Source organism: Drosophila biarmipes, chromosome 2R, assembly GCF_025231255.1.
Source record: "Drosophila biarmipes strain raj3 chromosome 2R, RU_DBia_V1.1, whole genome shotgun sequence".
Taxonomy (NCBI): Eukaryota; Metazoa; Arthropoda; class Insecta; order Diptera; family Drosophilidae; genus Drosophila; species Drosophila biarmipes.
This window is the reverse complement of record NC_066615.1, coordinates 5,844,314-5,858,980: the sequence shown is the minus strand read 5'-3', so window position 1 is coordinate 5,858,980 and position 14,667 is coordinate 5,844,314. Positions and strand designations below refer to the sequence as shown.

The 14,667-nt window shown below is 43.6% G+C and overlaps 4 protein-coding genes and 1 non-coding gene across 7 annotated transcripts; 3 read left to right on the top strand and 2 right to left on the bottom strand.

The window, feature by feature from the left end:
- Positions 1-45: 45 nt before the first annotated feature.
- LOC108029456 (uncharacterized) lies at positions 46-793 on the bottom strand. Its single transcript, XM_017101708.3, has 2 exons — positions 562-793; positions 46-508 (listed from the first exon to the last, which is right to left on the bottom strand). The coding sequence occupies exons 1-2, from the start codon at positions 701-703 to the stop codon at positions 96-98; spliced, it is 555 nt and encodes a 184-aa protein (XP_016957197.1). The 5' UTR covers positions 704-793; the 3' UTR covers positions 46-95.
- Positions 794-5,349: 4,556 nt separating this feature from the next.
- Positions 5,350-8,619, top strand: LOC108029806 (F-box only protein 39). Its single transcript, XM_017102324.3, has 6 exons — positions 5,350-5,658; positions 5,723-5,862; positions 6,739-6,987; positions 7,040-7,384; positions 7,442-7,876; positions 8,250-8,619. The coding sequence occupies exons 1-6, from the start codon at positions 5,571-5,573 to the stop codon at positions 8,526-8,528; spliced, it is 1,536 nt and encodes a 511-aa protein (XP_016957813.1). The 5' UTR covers positions 5,350-5,570; the 3' UTR covers positions 8,529-8,619.
- Trnag-gcc (transfer RNA glycine (anticodon GCC)) lies at positions 6,181-6,251 on the top strand. The gene has a single exon. It is a non-coding gene; the product is annotated as a tRNA-Gly (tRNA).
- Positions 8,620-8,839: 220 nt separating the features above from the next.
- LOC108029725 (protein lap4) lies at positions 8,840-13,770 on the top strand. 3 transcript variants are annotated; one of them, XM_017102203.3, is made up of 7 exons: positions 8,840-8,983; positions 9,057-10,951; positions 11,003-11,185; positions 11,256-11,403; positions 11,979-12,290; positions 12,671-12,709; positions 12,811-13,770. In XM_017102203.3, exons 2-7 carry the CDS (start codon positions 10,621-10,623, stop codon positions 12,968-12,970), a joined length of 1,173 nt encoding a protein of 390 aa, XP_016957692.1. In that variant the 5' UTR covers positions 8,840-8,983; positions 9,057-10,620; the 3' UTR covers positions 12,971-13,770. The 3 variants fall into 3 exon arrangements, with proteins under 3 accessions (XP_016957692.1, XP_043948141.1, XP_016957693.1); XM_044092206.2 differs by having other exon boundaries at positions 12,759-12,921; XM_017102204.3 differs by lacking the exon at positions 12,671-12,709.
- LOC108029726 (uncharacterized) lies at positions 13,144-14,338 on the bottom strand. The gene is made up of 4 exons (XM_017102207.3): positions 13,954-14,338; positions 13,763-13,889; positions 13,350-13,705; positions 13,144-13,297 (listed from the first exon to the last, which is right to left on the bottom strand). The coding sequence occupies exons 1-4, from the start codon at positions 14,004-14,006 to the stop codon at positions 13,144-13,146; spliced, it is 690 nt and encodes a 229-aa protein (XP_016957696.2). The 5' UTR covers positions 14,007-14,338.
- Between the last annotated feature and the right edge of the window lie 329 nt (positions 14,339-14,667).

Below are 14,667 nucleotides of genomic sequence, written 5' to 3'. Positions count from 1 at the left end.
TTTTGGTAAAAGTTCAAATCTACCAAAACATTTTAACAGCATAGATAAAATAAAACCTCTTTATATTATAGAAGATTATGCTAAGGAATCCAAATTTAAGTTGGATTAGGCTTGGAAGGAGCGGCTGCAGTGCAAGTGGAACGCCTGGAAGGAGTAGCAGTAGCGGAAGTGGAAGGAGTGGCAGCCTCCGTCTTATCCGGCTTTGTCATCCTCCGCTTTGGCTTCGGCGGTTGAGCGCTCTTGTCCTTCAGAATGCCCTTTACGCCAATCTGACAGCTGCGCCAGGTGGGCAGCATGCCTCCCTCGTCCGAGCGCGGCAGGGGCAGAGCAGCATCCTGGCTGGTGTGCTTGGCCAGCAGCTTCATCGAGCGCTTGCTCGGCTCCTCGGTCTTCCTCAGCTTGCGGGTCTTCTGCAGCTTCGCCATCTCCAGGTCCTCGACACTCACGTTGGAACGGTTCGCCAGCTTGGCGAAGCGTTGGGCCTCCTCCAGTTTTTCGCGTGCCAAAGCTGAAGCGAGTCACTCACTAAATATTTGCACCTTCTTTCGGGCTTCAACTCACTGTAAGCCAGGTTCAGAATAACGCCACGCGTCTCCGGTTCCGCCTCCAACTGAAGGTCCCCGAGCAGGCTATCCACAAACGCCAGATCATGACCGATATCCAAATCGCTCTCGCTAAGCTTGTTATTCGTTTTCTTCGCCATCGTTATTGGGAATGATTTTCAAGTGCCTTGAAAGGTCTCGACAGTTTGCTTAGGCCAACTTGATTACTGAAATAATTTTTCGTTGGCAGGTTAGTTAGTGGAAACTCTGCATTCGTAGTATGTATGTATGTATGGCATATGGCATTTGTCATGATTTTTTAGTGTGGAAGAATGGCACTCAGATTGTAGTAAAAATTAGGATTCCCACCAATTTAATGAACATTTATTTTTTACGAATTTTCTCATTTTTTGTAAGGAGTGCATCATGTTTTTTTTATAAAAAACTCAAATTTTAAAAATTCTTTGTTTTGAATACCAATTGATTGGAAATTAAATTTCTAGTTTTGAATATCAATAGATTGGAAATTGAACAACGAGTTCTATGAGGTATTTCACGCCGCAATCTGAAGGGGTGCATCATGTTTATTCCCTTGCAGAGGGTATATTGATTTCAGTCAGAAGTATGAAACGCAGTGAAGAAAATGTTTCCGACCCCATAAAGTATATATATTGTTGATCAGCGTCACTAGACGACGATGTTTTGATTGAAGCAAAAGCAAAAAATGTATTACATCGTCATCTTCGCTCTTAGTTTCTTTAAAGTAAAAAAAGAAAGAACAAATTTGTTCATAAAGCACCATTTCACTAAAACACTAACAAACGCCAATCCTAAGTTTCTATCAAAGGAAGTGCCCACCGAGTGGCCATTAAAATGCAATTCACAAATGCACACTCAAGTAACACCAACCTTCTTAGTGCTGTCCCCCAAGTAGAAGTCAACAATTTGCATAACCACATGGCAGAATGGCTGGGCGGCGGAATGGGTCACAACGGGTCAGTCAGGCAGTAGTTAAAATGCTACAAAATTATACATTAAATTCCGAAACTTGGCACATCCGATGGCCAAACAATGGCCCAAACAGCTGCCAGTGCGAGGCACCTGAGCAAGGCCAGCCAAACAAAGCAGCCAGGCAAAACCAACAATAACAGGACTCGTTGGCCGGCTCCTGCCGGCTCCGGCTTGGTTAGCCAAGCCAACCAGCCACTTCCTGTTTTCCAGTTTAAGCCGCCGACCCACCGGCACGCACAGGAATATCCATACGCATTTTCAACCGGCGAATCCGACCCATAATTTTCACAAGTGCGTGCTAGAGGTGTTAGTGCAAGGAGTTTTTACAAAAATATGAAAAAGAGTAATCAACTAATATTACAAAATTGTTAAAACAAAATTTGAAAATATATTAAACATTTTGTTTAATTACACATCTTTAAAACCATATTTTTTAGGTTATCTAATATAATTTTTATTAATAAATAACTTTAAAAAAATTGTTTTAAAGACTCAAAGAAAATATTAGTTTATAACTTACAAAGTGTAAAATATCATATTTCTCTGTATTTAATACCTTAAATAATAAAGCCATTTTATTGAAAATTAAAAAAAATATTTGTTAAATATCAAGTATATGCGTATTTATTGTCTTAAAGCCTTTTATTTTCAAAAATTAATTTATACTCTCTATAATTGGCTAAAACATGTAGTATAGCTCACGTACTCATCTCTAATCGCTCGCCTTTAATGGAGTTTGCACACACTTTCGGAGCCCTGGAAAACGCAGCGAGACGATTGCCGGCTGCCCGGCAGACACAAATAGGGTTTTTGGGTTAAACTGCAAGTTTTTGTTGACATTTAAATTTGCATGGAAACATTTTGGTTGCAGGCCTGGCCTGTCATATTTGATGTTTTCCCAACCGAAGGCAGGCGGAAGGGCGCTGCCAACTGTCAAGCGGCGGCTGTGTGCATATGTGCTCGGGCTTGGGCCTGGGTTTCGGCGACCGGCGAGTGTGTTTTAACTGGTTTTAAAATTGTTTTAATTAAGCCCGTATTGCTGCGCATTGTTGCAGATCCCAGCGACCAACCAGCCAGGCGGCCAGCTCCGAGTTCCCCACTCAGCCGGGCTCATTCAATATTCAGCATATTTTTAAGTGCTTGGGCGCGGAAAAATTCCGGGATCCTAAAAGTATGCAATGCAAAAAGGAAATTGCAATACGGAAAGTTTGCGCTGCTGTTGTTCTCCTTGCTAAATAAAAAAGAAGGGAAAGGGCTGAAGAGGACCCTGGAAAATGGCCAAATGCCTTTCCTTGGCGGACCCATCAACATAAACAGCTGTTTCCGCTAAGTGTACCTGGACACTCCAGCAGCTCGGCCATATTACGTGTACGTAAGCCGAGGTGTGTGTGTGGAAAATGACAATGCACAGTGGACAGCGGAAAATCGGAAAAGCGGGATAACAGATGCCTCAGTTGGTGGCGTCGTCAAGGAAACGACGATGGCGTCGTTTGGTGGCCTGATGGAATTTTCTTTCTTCCCCTTCTGCCGGCAAAGTGGGGTCAAGTGTCAAACGCGAAGAACGAGATAACGCCGGGATGGGTAAGTAGCTTACAGCATGGTATGCTTAAATTATGTTGTTCTAGCCGATTTAAAAGAATAAATTACAGGGAATATGAACGTAACTTTTTGAAGCAGAGAGAAAGAGAAAGAACGGTTTAATACAAAAAGAGCAACCAAGTTAAAAAATAGGTCAGGTCGCCCATGAGCACATTTTGAAACCCTTGTGACAACACTTATAACTGAGAAAAAAAAGAATCAATTTGAAAGAGCAAGAAATCAAATTTTTGGTTCAAGATTTCTCCAAGCGTTTCGGTTTGTATGCCGGGGGCCGAAAAACGATAATAGTTTATGGATAGGCTTCGAGGATCCCTACATGGCCAGCATATTCGCAAATACGAACCGTGAAATACCGTCTGGAAGTTTCACAAAGAACGAAACTTTAGGTATAAAATTGATTCTTAAAGGCAAAACATTCAAAAGTCTGCCATATATCGGCGGAGCCCACTGGCGTCAAACATTTTATTGTACATTGCTAAGAATAATAATAAATATTTTAACAAGAAAGGAAGCTAACTTCCGCAAGCCGAAGTTTGTATACCCTTGCAGTTATAAAAAATAATCAATATTTTTATTAAATTGAATTCGAAATTCCTAAAAATATAAAAATGTATATTCCCAATATATAAGATAATATGTCAAAAAGCCCCAACGCTATAATTTGTTTCACATTATTTCCCACCAACTATCCTATCGTTCCTATGACAGCTATGTGATATAGTCGTCTGATTTTAACTAATTAAAAAATGTTATTTTCAAGCCTATAAGGTTATATGTTAAAAAACATACATACCCTCTGTAAGGGTATAAAAACACATTATTATAAGAAGTTTTTAGAGTTTTAAAGTTTTTAATAGTTATATTATAAATAAAAAGTAAATATTTTTTTAAGCAGAAAACATATAAATGTGTTTGATATTCAACACTAAGTGTACATCTTTTTTAAATTCGAGAATTATTTTTTACTCCTGTCATAGGAAGACACGTGGAAAGATATTTTTTTACAACAAATCACGCAAAATCAAGCCAGCCGTTCTCGTGTTCTACTACTTTTGTAGCTGCTGAAACTTTTCCTCAAACAATTCATTCTTAGATTTTATTCTTCTATATCACTCTATATCACTGCTTCGAATTTTAAATAAAATGTACCATAAACCATCGGAAAGCTCAGTACATACAAAGATACCATAGCTATGGTATGCATAGGAACGTCCTGCTCTTGCAGAAAATTCAGATTGCCGAAGCTAGTTTCCTTTCTTGTTTAGATTATTTTGTAAAAATAACTAAAATTGGTAACTTGAACTAAAAATCTTTTTGAGTTGTTGTTAAAAGTATAAAAATTACCAAATTGTAACGGAAGCATTTCCAGACAGAGGACAAAAAATTATGATATGATATGCATAAATATCAAGACATCAGGAGCCAGAATAGACAAGCAAACGCAATTGGACGACCAGACCCTTGATTTTGTTTACCGGATCGAATTTTAATGCAAAATACTTATCTGGATATAGTATTACTTTTGTTTATTGCTTAAAAACTATAGCCGACCGGGTAATTCAACGCTATTAAGGGTAGACACTGTGTTTTTACAGTAAACTCATTAAACACGAATAAAATACGAAATACCGCTGTTTTTAAAATTTAGTTTCGATTCAAAAACGAAAATGAAGTGAGAAGAATAGTAACAACTTATACACCGCATCTATTATTTTATTAACCTTCTCAATACACTTAAGGCGTCTACAGACTGCTGCACCTCCATACCCGAAATGCAGATGCATCAGATCACCACAAGTCCAAACAGCGCAAGTGTTTATTTATAATTTACACCTCAATAGCCAGCAGAGGGATCAACAAGTTGCCCCAGTTCCGTGCCACGAAGCGGAGGCCCTAAGACCTTGCCCAAAGTGCCGGTGTCTAATTTTAAAATCGAAAATGAAAACAACAGAGAATCGGAATCACAACAGTTGCTACATCTCTAGCACAGATCCGAGCATCAACAAAAATCAAGAAAGAAATAATAACCAAAATAAATCGGAAGCTCTGTATGAAGAGACGGCGAAGACGCAGGTCTTTGGCAGTTGCGAGGCGGCGAGAACCTAACAATTTCGAACACGAGAAACTGAAAACAGTTTTTCAGTCTTCGAAAATAGCCAGCAGAGCGATTTGAATATGTGAAGGAATCACAATCTATTCGGGAGACAGTCGCTGGCCAAACGCGACGCAACTGCGAGTGCAGCGGACAGTCGGTCGGTCCCACTATATAAAAATAAACCGAAAGAAGAAGCCGTCGGCACAGGCTGTGCCAAAAAATTTTCAAATTAGAGTACATATAGTGTAGTGTGTAGTGTGCGGTCGTTTGCGTTGTAAATAATTTGAAAATTCGTAAAGTAACAATACCTCACTCCCCCAAACATGAGTGCACTGGGCGTGGGGCGGAAGGGCAGCGGCCAACTGGAGGTTATGCAAAAGGCTGGCTGGAAGATCGATGGAGACGAGAAGGGTAGGCCGAAGAATGCCGTGACAAGTCTGTGCAATAACCTGAAATGCTCTCCAACACCATCCAGCCTGCTACATAGATGTCGACGAGGATGACGACCAGGACCAGGAGAGCATGATCGAGTCAAACTGGCGTTACCTACCCGACCTAGTGCTCGAGCAAATCTTTACCTACCTCAGCCCCAAAGAGCGCTACTATGCGGGATTGGTGCGTATGTGGAAATATTACAAGAAACTATGGGATTTATGTTTTTGCACCACTAGGGTGACATTATATTTATCATTTTAGCATATATGCACAACGGACCTAAACATTTAACGGAGTTAGACGACATTTGTATTAACTTATGGGGTTTTGATTTCCGGGCTCTTACTTACTTTAATTATTAAAATAAAATTATGAGTAGTAAAAATATCTTGCTAAGTATAAATTAAGCTTTAGCCAAACCCAAAGTAGTAATATTTATAGTTCTTAGAAATCCCGCAAAAAGAAGTGCAGATTTTTTGGAAACCGCTCTTTCGCCAAGCATCGGTGGTTCAGTGGTAGAATGCTCGCCTGCCACGCGGGCGGCCCGGGTTCGATTCCCGGCCGATGCAGAATCACTTTTTTGTGGCCCAAAACGCCGTTTCATTATTTTTTCCTATTCTCCAAAATATGTTTCGCTCCCCAAAGTATTTACAATATACGTAACCGCAAATGCAGAATGTTTACATTACAATAGCTGACCTCTAAATAAAACATACCCATCAGTTCAAATGGAAAAGTTTCCGCTCAGTTGAACCAAATAGCAGCTGGTATCGTAAAAGTCTGAAAATTGCCTTCACTGCACCAGCAAATGGTTTATCTCCTTAACTTGAAATTTAAGAGGGGCATTCCGTCAGAGAGTTAGAGATATGATCGTTGAGTTTGGGAATATTGAATTAATACATATATTTGTCATCAGGAAGTGATAAGATAACGATGGCACAATCTAATCTTTGCAAAAAATTTAAAAGAAGATCTCCTGATCCTACACAGTCTGGCTAAGAAAACCGTGCAACAATGCAAATCCTTCAGATAAAGTTTCTCTGTGATCTCTTGCAGGTTTGCCGCCAGTGGTATAGAGCCTTCTACTTGCCAACCGTGTGGAACAACTTCTTGGTGGATGATCGAACCCTCACGAAACCGAAGTTCAACTACTACTCCGGCTGGCAATTTTGCCTCGATCACATGCGAACCCAGTTCTGCCTGTCGAAGATCGGCAAGTATATGCGGGGCATCGAGTTTCGTCCGTGGCACAGTTTCAACAACATCTTTCAGTTTATGACCATGTTGTCATGGAATATCGACAAGGTATGCAAATATTATATTTATGAAAAATAAGCTACATTTTTAACTATTTCAGGGTAGAGAGGAGAACCCGGGTACGGAGTTTATTGGCATAGGCCGCCGGATACGAACCCTGGTCTATCACTTCCCTTGCAACATGTCGCAGCCCAACGATCCGGAGGGAATCAAGCTGTTCGGCACTGGAGGTCAGCTGCTGAGGGTGCTGAAAGAGCTGCTCCTGCGATTGACTGACCTCCACACCCTCAAGCTGGTGGACTTCGTACTGGAGCGCTACGAGGCGAATCACCTACTGGACGAGGTCGTCTGCAGTTGCTGCACCAAGATGAGGGTCCTCAATCTGGTGAATGTGACCACGATGCACTGCCCCATCATGCATGTGGGTCTGTTTCTCAATCTGCAGGTGAGAGCGCTTGAATTTCATTTGTTGTCACAGCAGCGAGTAAACGTTTTGGTTTAGGTGCTCACCATATCGCCACAGAACATAGATGACGACGTTCTGTCCCTGCTGGCGGACACCAAGCTGCGGCACCTGCACCTGCTGCAGAACTGCTACACGCCAAACCACCTGACAATAAGTGCCTGCGGCGTGAAGGCCTGGCGGAACGTGAAGAAGACCAACCCGCGCCTGCGAGTCCATCTGCGGATGGAGAACCTGGCGGACGGGGAGGTGGTGCTGCAGCCGGAGGCGCCTGTCCACAGCATCACGTACTGCGCGCCGCAAACCCGGATTCGGGCCGAGCTGCTGGTCCGCATGGTGGACCACTACCGGAACACCCTGGCCGTCTACGGCCACGAGCTGCTGCCGCGCTTTTCCAGCCCCAAGCCCTTTCACAGCCGCATCGACAGCTTGATGTTGCTGATGTGCCGGCAGTGCTTCAATGTGGACACTCTGGTAAGTCCCTCGAATCATATCTCCAGCTTAGGCAAATATTGATTATAAAACTGAACTTTTCAATCTATTATTGATAAGATCGCTTTATACCAACTCACTAACTTACTTTTGGAAACTTCCTTTGGATATATTACTTAAATCAGTTTTAATAGCTTTGAATCTTAGTATCTCATAATTTATTTTTATATTTTTTAGCACTTATAGGAATTTTTGGATAGTAAATAAGTTTAAGTCACACTTACTGACTATTTTAATAATCTAATATTTATCTCATATTTACTTTGAAAGTATTGCAATTTGAATCCTACTTTTGGGGTATTCCTTAAATGTGTACATCGGTGACCACTTATCACCTTATCACCGTTTTCCCCAGGTCATCCGCGAGAAAGTCTCCACCTCGACGCTTTTGCTCATTGCCCGAACAGCCAAGAATCTGCAGCATCTCTACGTGCGGCGGTTTGCGGTGATTCTGCGTTGCGATTGGCCCAGACACCCGGAATGGAGCGACGAATTCAATTCCTGGCTGAAGCGAAACTCCAGATCCTACGAGGCCGTCGAGCGGGAGATCTCAGAGATTCTGGGCTACAAGTGGCGCCTGCTCAGCGACCGGGACTTCAAGCAGCTGACTGTGAACGTGAAATCCGGAGCCTAGGTGCCTGGGACTTTGCGAATTCTGAATCCCCCTTTAAGACTTGTGATAAACGGTGTAGAGCTTTAATAAAAAACCCAAATAATGAAAACAATTAACGACTTGAAGGGGGCTATTGAAATTTACTTAACTTTTGCTTCTGTTTGTCAACTCCGAAGGGTGATTCCAAAAAACGCGGTTGCCAGAATGATTTAAAAGCCAATGCATCCGAGGCAAATGCATCAGTTTGCGAAAGAGCCGAACCAGAAACATGAAAGCTGTGATCATCCTCGTGGGACTTCTGTTCATCATGGCAGCCGCATTTGCCGCACCTCATTTTGGAGGCGATCCGCATTACGATCCCCACCACGATCACCACCACGATCATCATTACGATCATCATTACGATCCCCACTACGACCCGCACCACCATCATCATTACTAGGGAGTAATAAAATTCGGAAACAAATGTGTTTCAAGTAAATAAATATCTCCAACTTAATACTTCTCTTTGAATGACAAATAAAACGCTTGAAAACCATATATTTACAGGCCTGAGAATTACCTTATTATCCAAAATAAAGCTAAATATCGTGAGCAATTGCCAATTCGCATGGGAGGGGGAAGTACTCAAGCAGCAATTCGCACCTTTCGGCAGGTGAAATTCGATTACTTTGTTTGTCTACGCTGTGATTGAAATCCCCAAAATCGCAGCACCACCGTGCTTAAAAGCCAGCAGCCCTCCACAGATTTGTCAGTCAGTTGTGAAATCTTGCCAGAAACATGAAAGCTGTAATCGCTCTCCTCGGACTTCTGTTCTGCATTGCCGGAGCGATGAGTACGCCGGTTGTAGTTGGGTTGCCGCTGCCCCTGCCGATTGGCGTAGGATTCGGAATACCCCCTCCGCCGCCTCCTCCGCCACCCTACGGGTACTACCCCTCCCCCTATCACCACCACCACCATCATTCTCCCGGATACGGCTACGACTACGGATACAACAGCTATGGATATTGAAAATATTTTTGAATTTATCACCGAAACACAAATAAATCTTTATTTATAATTTATTTATGTAAAATAAGCAAGGTCCTTTAGGTCAATTTGAAATGTTATAAGCACGAAAATAATCGTTTTTTAAAAAATATTTGATCCTTGTATGATTTCATAATTTTAATCAAATGTTATAAATATTTATGGAATTTGTATTTCATTTGAATGTAGAAATCTTTGGTATTTAAATCAAACAGTTTATAAGCCATAAAATTACCATTTAAATCATACAATTTCGCTACCACTAAATAAATAAAACACTTACCTCCCAAATAAGAAAGAAATTAAGCAACGCAATCGTGGACTGTCTATAAGTTCTTAAGCATATGTAAGTCATGGTACACTTTCACGATAGCCGAGCTTGCACTTTCCAGGGAAATGTGCTTTCCGCTGGGCCATTTATGGCAACTTGCCATAACCCCATTTTCTTGCCACAAAGCTCCGCAACGCCGAAGCTTCGGAAGCTTGCCCTTTGCACTTGGCTGGCTGCAACGACCTTGAATGCAGCAAAGACCCCAAGAACAACAACCCACTGGGGGAGTGAATCAATGCAGGGAAATTCAATGTCAGTGCCAAAGCTCCGTAGGCATTTAGCCGCTTCCAAAACGAAATGGTATACTTTCGGGCACTCGGCACATTACGTATACGTCGGTGGTCAGTGAAAGGCGCGATGGTGGGTGGGCGATTCGTTATTGAAGCAATAAATATGTAAGAAGAAAACAGAATCGGGGGAGATAAACACGGCACTCGCGAGAAATTGCGACAGGGCAGTGAGACAAATTTAGCCGAGTCAAAATCTGAACCGCATCGAAGGAGATTCTCGGCGGAGAGCAAACTGTTGCTGCTGCTTCTGGTGGTGCTGCCACTGGGCCTGAGCCACTGGGTGGCTGTGGTGGCGCTGGTGGCGGTGGCAGTTTTTGTTTGGCGGGTGGCGGTGCCAAATGATGATCATGACCGCGTAGAGACGCAGATAAATATAATTGAAACACCACCAACTTATAAGCAAATAAAACCCGACGACGCCACCGTAGTGCGGGCATTGTGTAACTGCAACGGCATCGCCAGCATGAACAAAACGATTCTGCACTGGAGCTACCTGAACTTCAAGGATGTGCCGATGGACCTCTTCCTCTACGAGGACCTCGAGGAGGTCTATCTCAAGGAGAACTTCATATCGGTGATCCCCAAGTGGCTGCTGAACATCACGACCCTCAAGTTCATCCACCTGGCGGGCAACAATCTCAGCGAACTGCCCACGGACATCTACATGCTGGAGAACCTGGAGTTCCTGGACGTGTCCAACAATGAGCTGCGCGAGCTGCCGCCCACCCTTGGTCTCCTGTTGAATCTCCAGCAGCTGAATGTGTCGGGCAACCAGCTCACCGAACTTCCAGTGGGTGAGTAGAGGTCCGCTTCTTGGAGTCCATGTCCGCTTACTTCGCTCCCAGAACTGAGCAGCCTGCGCAATCTGGAGCACCTGAACATCGCCAAGAACCAATTCCGCCGACTGCCCATCCAGCTGAGCGAGTGCGTCCGCCTCAACGAGCTGAACGTGAGCGACAACGAGGCGCTGCTCCACATCCCTGAGCGCATTTCGAACCTGCCCATGCTGCAGTCCCTCGCCGCCGATCGTGAGTAAACTGGGCGGCTGGGGATCGGTATCTGTGTCGAGAGAACCTCACTGTCTCCTCCCGTTGGCAGGCTGCGCTCTCGTCTACCTGCCGGCCGCCCTCTCCAAGTTCATGAACCACGTGCGCATCTTCCACAACACAGCCATCAACTACATACCCATGGTCTACGAGAGGTTCTACCAAAATTTCTACGACAACCGCCAGAGAAGCACTCCCATGTAAGGAGTTCCTTTTACCTTATTTATTGCAGGCAATTGGCAAGGCAATGCTTATATACAATATTGCATTGATTGATTTGTTTGGCAGCTCACTGTCTTCCCGTTTGATAATAACTAAATTTAATTTCGGATGCAGCGAGAAAACAAATCAAAATGTATGTATTCTTGGCTGGTTGCCCTCAAGCATGACTAAGGGAAACTTGGGACTTTGATATTGACCAATACGAAAGTGCTAAGATATCTCAAAGAAGCAATTTCCAACGAAATTTGAGTGGAATAAATATATGTTAAGACCAATACAAGGGGGAAACAGTAAAACAAAGAATTATGTGTTAGGTTTTACAATTAAGATATGTAATTTTATACATTTCTTTATATCCTCCCCACAATCAAATCTTTGTCCGCCACTGGCTATACAATATTAATATCCAAGGTCGAGCAATTTACTTTATTTTACATATTTTATATATTTTGTTGTTTATCCCGAATACTTCGATTTTTCACTTTTGTATTTCAATTAGCCCACATTTATATTACTTTGGGATCTTATCCTTTTGCTATATCCCTGTTCTCAGCGCCGTTCGTCGCAAGGGTCTTTTTTGGGTCCGCGAGCTGGAGACGAACACCAGGCTGTTACTTCCGGTGGGCACCCGCACAGTATTTCCGGTTCCCTCGACGGAGAACCGGGTCACGCTCTACGACGACTGTGTGCACGCCCTCCAGTCGCTGAACCGCTCCTTGCCCGTCTACGAGAACGCCGCCCTGCACCGCCTGCTCCCGGAGCCGTATATCAGTTCCCACATCAACAACGGACCCATCGCCCGCTGCACGAACTCCACCTGCTCCAGATGTCTGTACACCTCATACTACTTCATGGTCGTGAAGAGGTGGGTCGGAGTTACGCTGACGTTAGCTTGGCGTTAGTCATGTGGTCATTGTTTTGGTACCGCTGAAACCGGTCCGCTTTCTAATTGGGGCAAACGGACCTATCACAACCGCAAGAAGTGCAGTGAAGTCTGCCTATGAAGGAAATTCTGACGGCGTTTGTTATTCAGACTTTTATACACAGCCCTGCTTTTTTAATTCAATTAATTTAAAACTAAAATGAACTTGTAAAGTTGGATGCCCCCATTTCATATTAACACCGAAACACTTAATTTTTTGGTCACAATTTCCACTGCCTCTAATCTCAAAAATTAAACTACTAATTAATTAATGGATTCTTCATATTTATATATATTTTTGGAACGAACTTATACACAACCAGGCTCAAACCTGATTCATTCACATTGCATCGAAACTTAAGGTACTGCAGTTCACTTCTTACAAATTGCGTTTTCAAGTCTTGTTTTTAGGGATTCCTTTGATATTCTAGCACTGTAATCCAACATTTGCAATTCCTTATAGGCGTGGCAGCACTTCCAAGCAACTTTTCACCTGCAATTTCTGCACCAACCGATGCGCGCTCCTCTGGCTGACGAGCAATGACAAGAAGTACTACCAACTGAATTGGCGAGTGTCAGATGATGACGACGATGACGAGGAACTCGTGTCCAGTGGCAAGTAGAGCCAGTGGAAATTGCCCGACCTCGTTGTATATAGTCATACATGTTTAATTATTTAATTATTATCTTTAATTACCATTAATTAGTTTTGTACATGTCATGTAAATGCTATTGAACTACTGGCAACCGGCGCCATGTGTCCAAAGAGAAAGCCCCCGATAATCTAACCCTAGGCTTAAACAAAACTCTGTGTGGGTCCCCGTTCGTGGAGGTGTACGTAGTCGTCCAAAACGCACTTACGGGCCTCGGGGAAGGCCTTTCGACAGTCGACACCGTGACGACCCATCCTGAAGGCATCCAAGTACCGACCGTCCAGCGTTCGATGAGGTCTGAGGATAAAAGTGTTACACCTGCTTCGAGTCCAATTGGAAGTCGGCTTACCTCAAAAGCCTGTGTAGTATTTGAGCGTAGAGTCCACTGTGCTCGTCCACCTGACCGTTCTCGCAGATCAATCGGTCCAGGCAGGCGCTTCCATTCTGACCCAGTTGATTCATATAGCCCTCGACGAACTTGAATAGCAGAAGCTGGGGTTCATCCACCAAAAGACGATCAGGCACCGACGGAGGAGCTGGCTGGGTCTCAGGTCCCTTGAGACTTCTAGAACCATCCCAGAGCTTCCACCAGTAGATGGGGGTTTGCGGCTCATTGAACTGGTAGTGGAAGTTCATCAGCCAGACCAACTGGCGCCAGACCTTCTTCTCCATCAACGGAACCGGAAATGCACAGCCCGTTACAAACTGTTGAGATACAAATTATTATTATTCGCAATACTCAATAAATATTTGATGTCCAACCTTGACAACACCGCCGTTCTGATAAATTAGGAAGCGCTTCTGCCGCCTGTGGTGATGCCAGGCAGTCAGATTGGCCCTCAAAGCACTCGCAGCCTCCAGGGTCAGAAGGAAGAGTATAATCTTGGCTCTAAGTGGGGGATCAGTGGTCAGTGGAAATTCAACAGATGTCACTCTACGGTTCATTAACTCACAACAGGTTCATTTCTCCGCTTCTTGTGCTACCCGCTCGAGCTCCAAACAGCATTTACCGCCTCGATTCTTACAGCTCCAATGCCATGGCTTCGATTTACTATAGTCTGTAAGCCCAGGGAGATGGGTGTAGACACGGTGTTAGAGAGAGGTGAGAAAAAGCACGTGCTTCTGTGGGTTTCCTACTTCTGCCAGACTAATTAGCAAACACTGCGTCTGCGCCAGCAGCCCACCGTAAGAGGTGGCCATGCCTCTAGAAAGTCATTCGGCCGCGGCCCCTTTTCAATCACTGACTGGAATGCTTTCAGGTTCAACGCCGAAGACGGTGTCACGTGAGTCCACTACAGGTGGCACTGTCACTTGAAGGTTGAGTCCGCAGAGAGGAGGTGTCAATGCAGACTTGGAAACAATTTATTTCTTGGAATTTATTCATACCAGAACCCTCTAAGTCCATTTTCCTTTACATTTTCTAGTGGAAATCTCGGTGATTTAAGTAAAAATAACTACTCTGGGTAAAACGCAAGTAAAATTTGTTTGTAAAATTTACATTTTTCATTGTTTCTTCTAATCCCCCTCTCAAAACAAGTGCTTCGAAGTTGTTGCTTGCGTTTTGGGAGTGGCCCGAAGTCCCAGTGATATGCGTCGAAATGGCCACGAAGAAGGAGTGCAATGTGTATTATTGTTAAGAAAAAACTCAGAGTTGCTCCAATAAAATT

What these genes read in the sequence shown, in the direction of transcription:
- LOC108029725 (XM_017102203.3), top strand. Translation starts at nt 10,621, where the DNA reads ATGAACAAAACGATTCTGCACTGGAGCTACCTGAACTTCAAGGATGTG. An exon ending in GCAGTCCCTCGCCGCCGATC is followed by an intron (nt 11,186 to 11,255) that starts GTGAGTAAACTG and finishes TCCCGTTGGCAG; the next exon opens with GCTGCGCTCTCGTCTACCTG. An exon ending in CGCCAGAGAAGCACTCCCAT is followed by an intron (nt 11,404 to 11,978) that starts GTAAGGAGTTCC and finishes CCCTGTTCTCAG; the next exon opens with CGCCGTTCGTCGCAAGGGTC.
- LOC108029806 (XM_017102324.3), top strand. Translation starts at nt 5,571, where the DNA reads ATGAGTGCACTGGGCGTGGGGCGGAAGGGCAGCGGCCAACTGGAGGTT. An exon ending in GATCGATGGAGACGAGAAGG is followed by an intron (nt 5,659 to 5,722) that starts GTAGGCCGAAGA and finishes AACACCATCCAG; the next exon opens with CCTGCTACATAGATGTCGAC. An exon ending in TGTCATGGAATATCGACAAG is followed by an intron (nt 6,988 to 7,039) that starts GTATGCAAATAT and finishes TAACTATTTCAG; the next exon opens with GGTAGAGAGGAGAACCCGGG.
- LOC108029456 (XM_017101708.3), bottom strand. Translation starts at nt 703, where the DNA reads ATGGCGAAGAAAACGAATAACAAGCTTAGCGAGAGCGATTTGGATATC. An exon ending in TATTCTGAACCTGGCTTACA is followed by an intron (nt 509 to 561) that starts GTGAGTTGAAGC and finishes GACTCGCTTCAG; the next exon opens with CTTTGGCACGCGAAAAACTG.
- LOC108029726 (XM_017102207.3), bottom strand. Translation starts at nt 14,006, where the DNA reads ATGCTGTTTGGAGCTCGAGCGGGTAGCACAAGAAGCGGAGAAATGAAC. An exon ending in AGAACGGCGGTGTTGTCAAG is followed by an intron (nt 13,706 to 13,762) that starts GTTGGACATCAA and finishes GTATCTCAACAG; the next exon opens with TTTGTAACGGGCTGTGCATT. An exon ending in ATACTACACAGGCTTTTGAG is followed by an intron (nt 13,298 to 13,349) that starts GTAAGCCGACTT and finishes TTTTATCCTCAG; the next exon opens with ACCTCATCGAACGCTGGACG.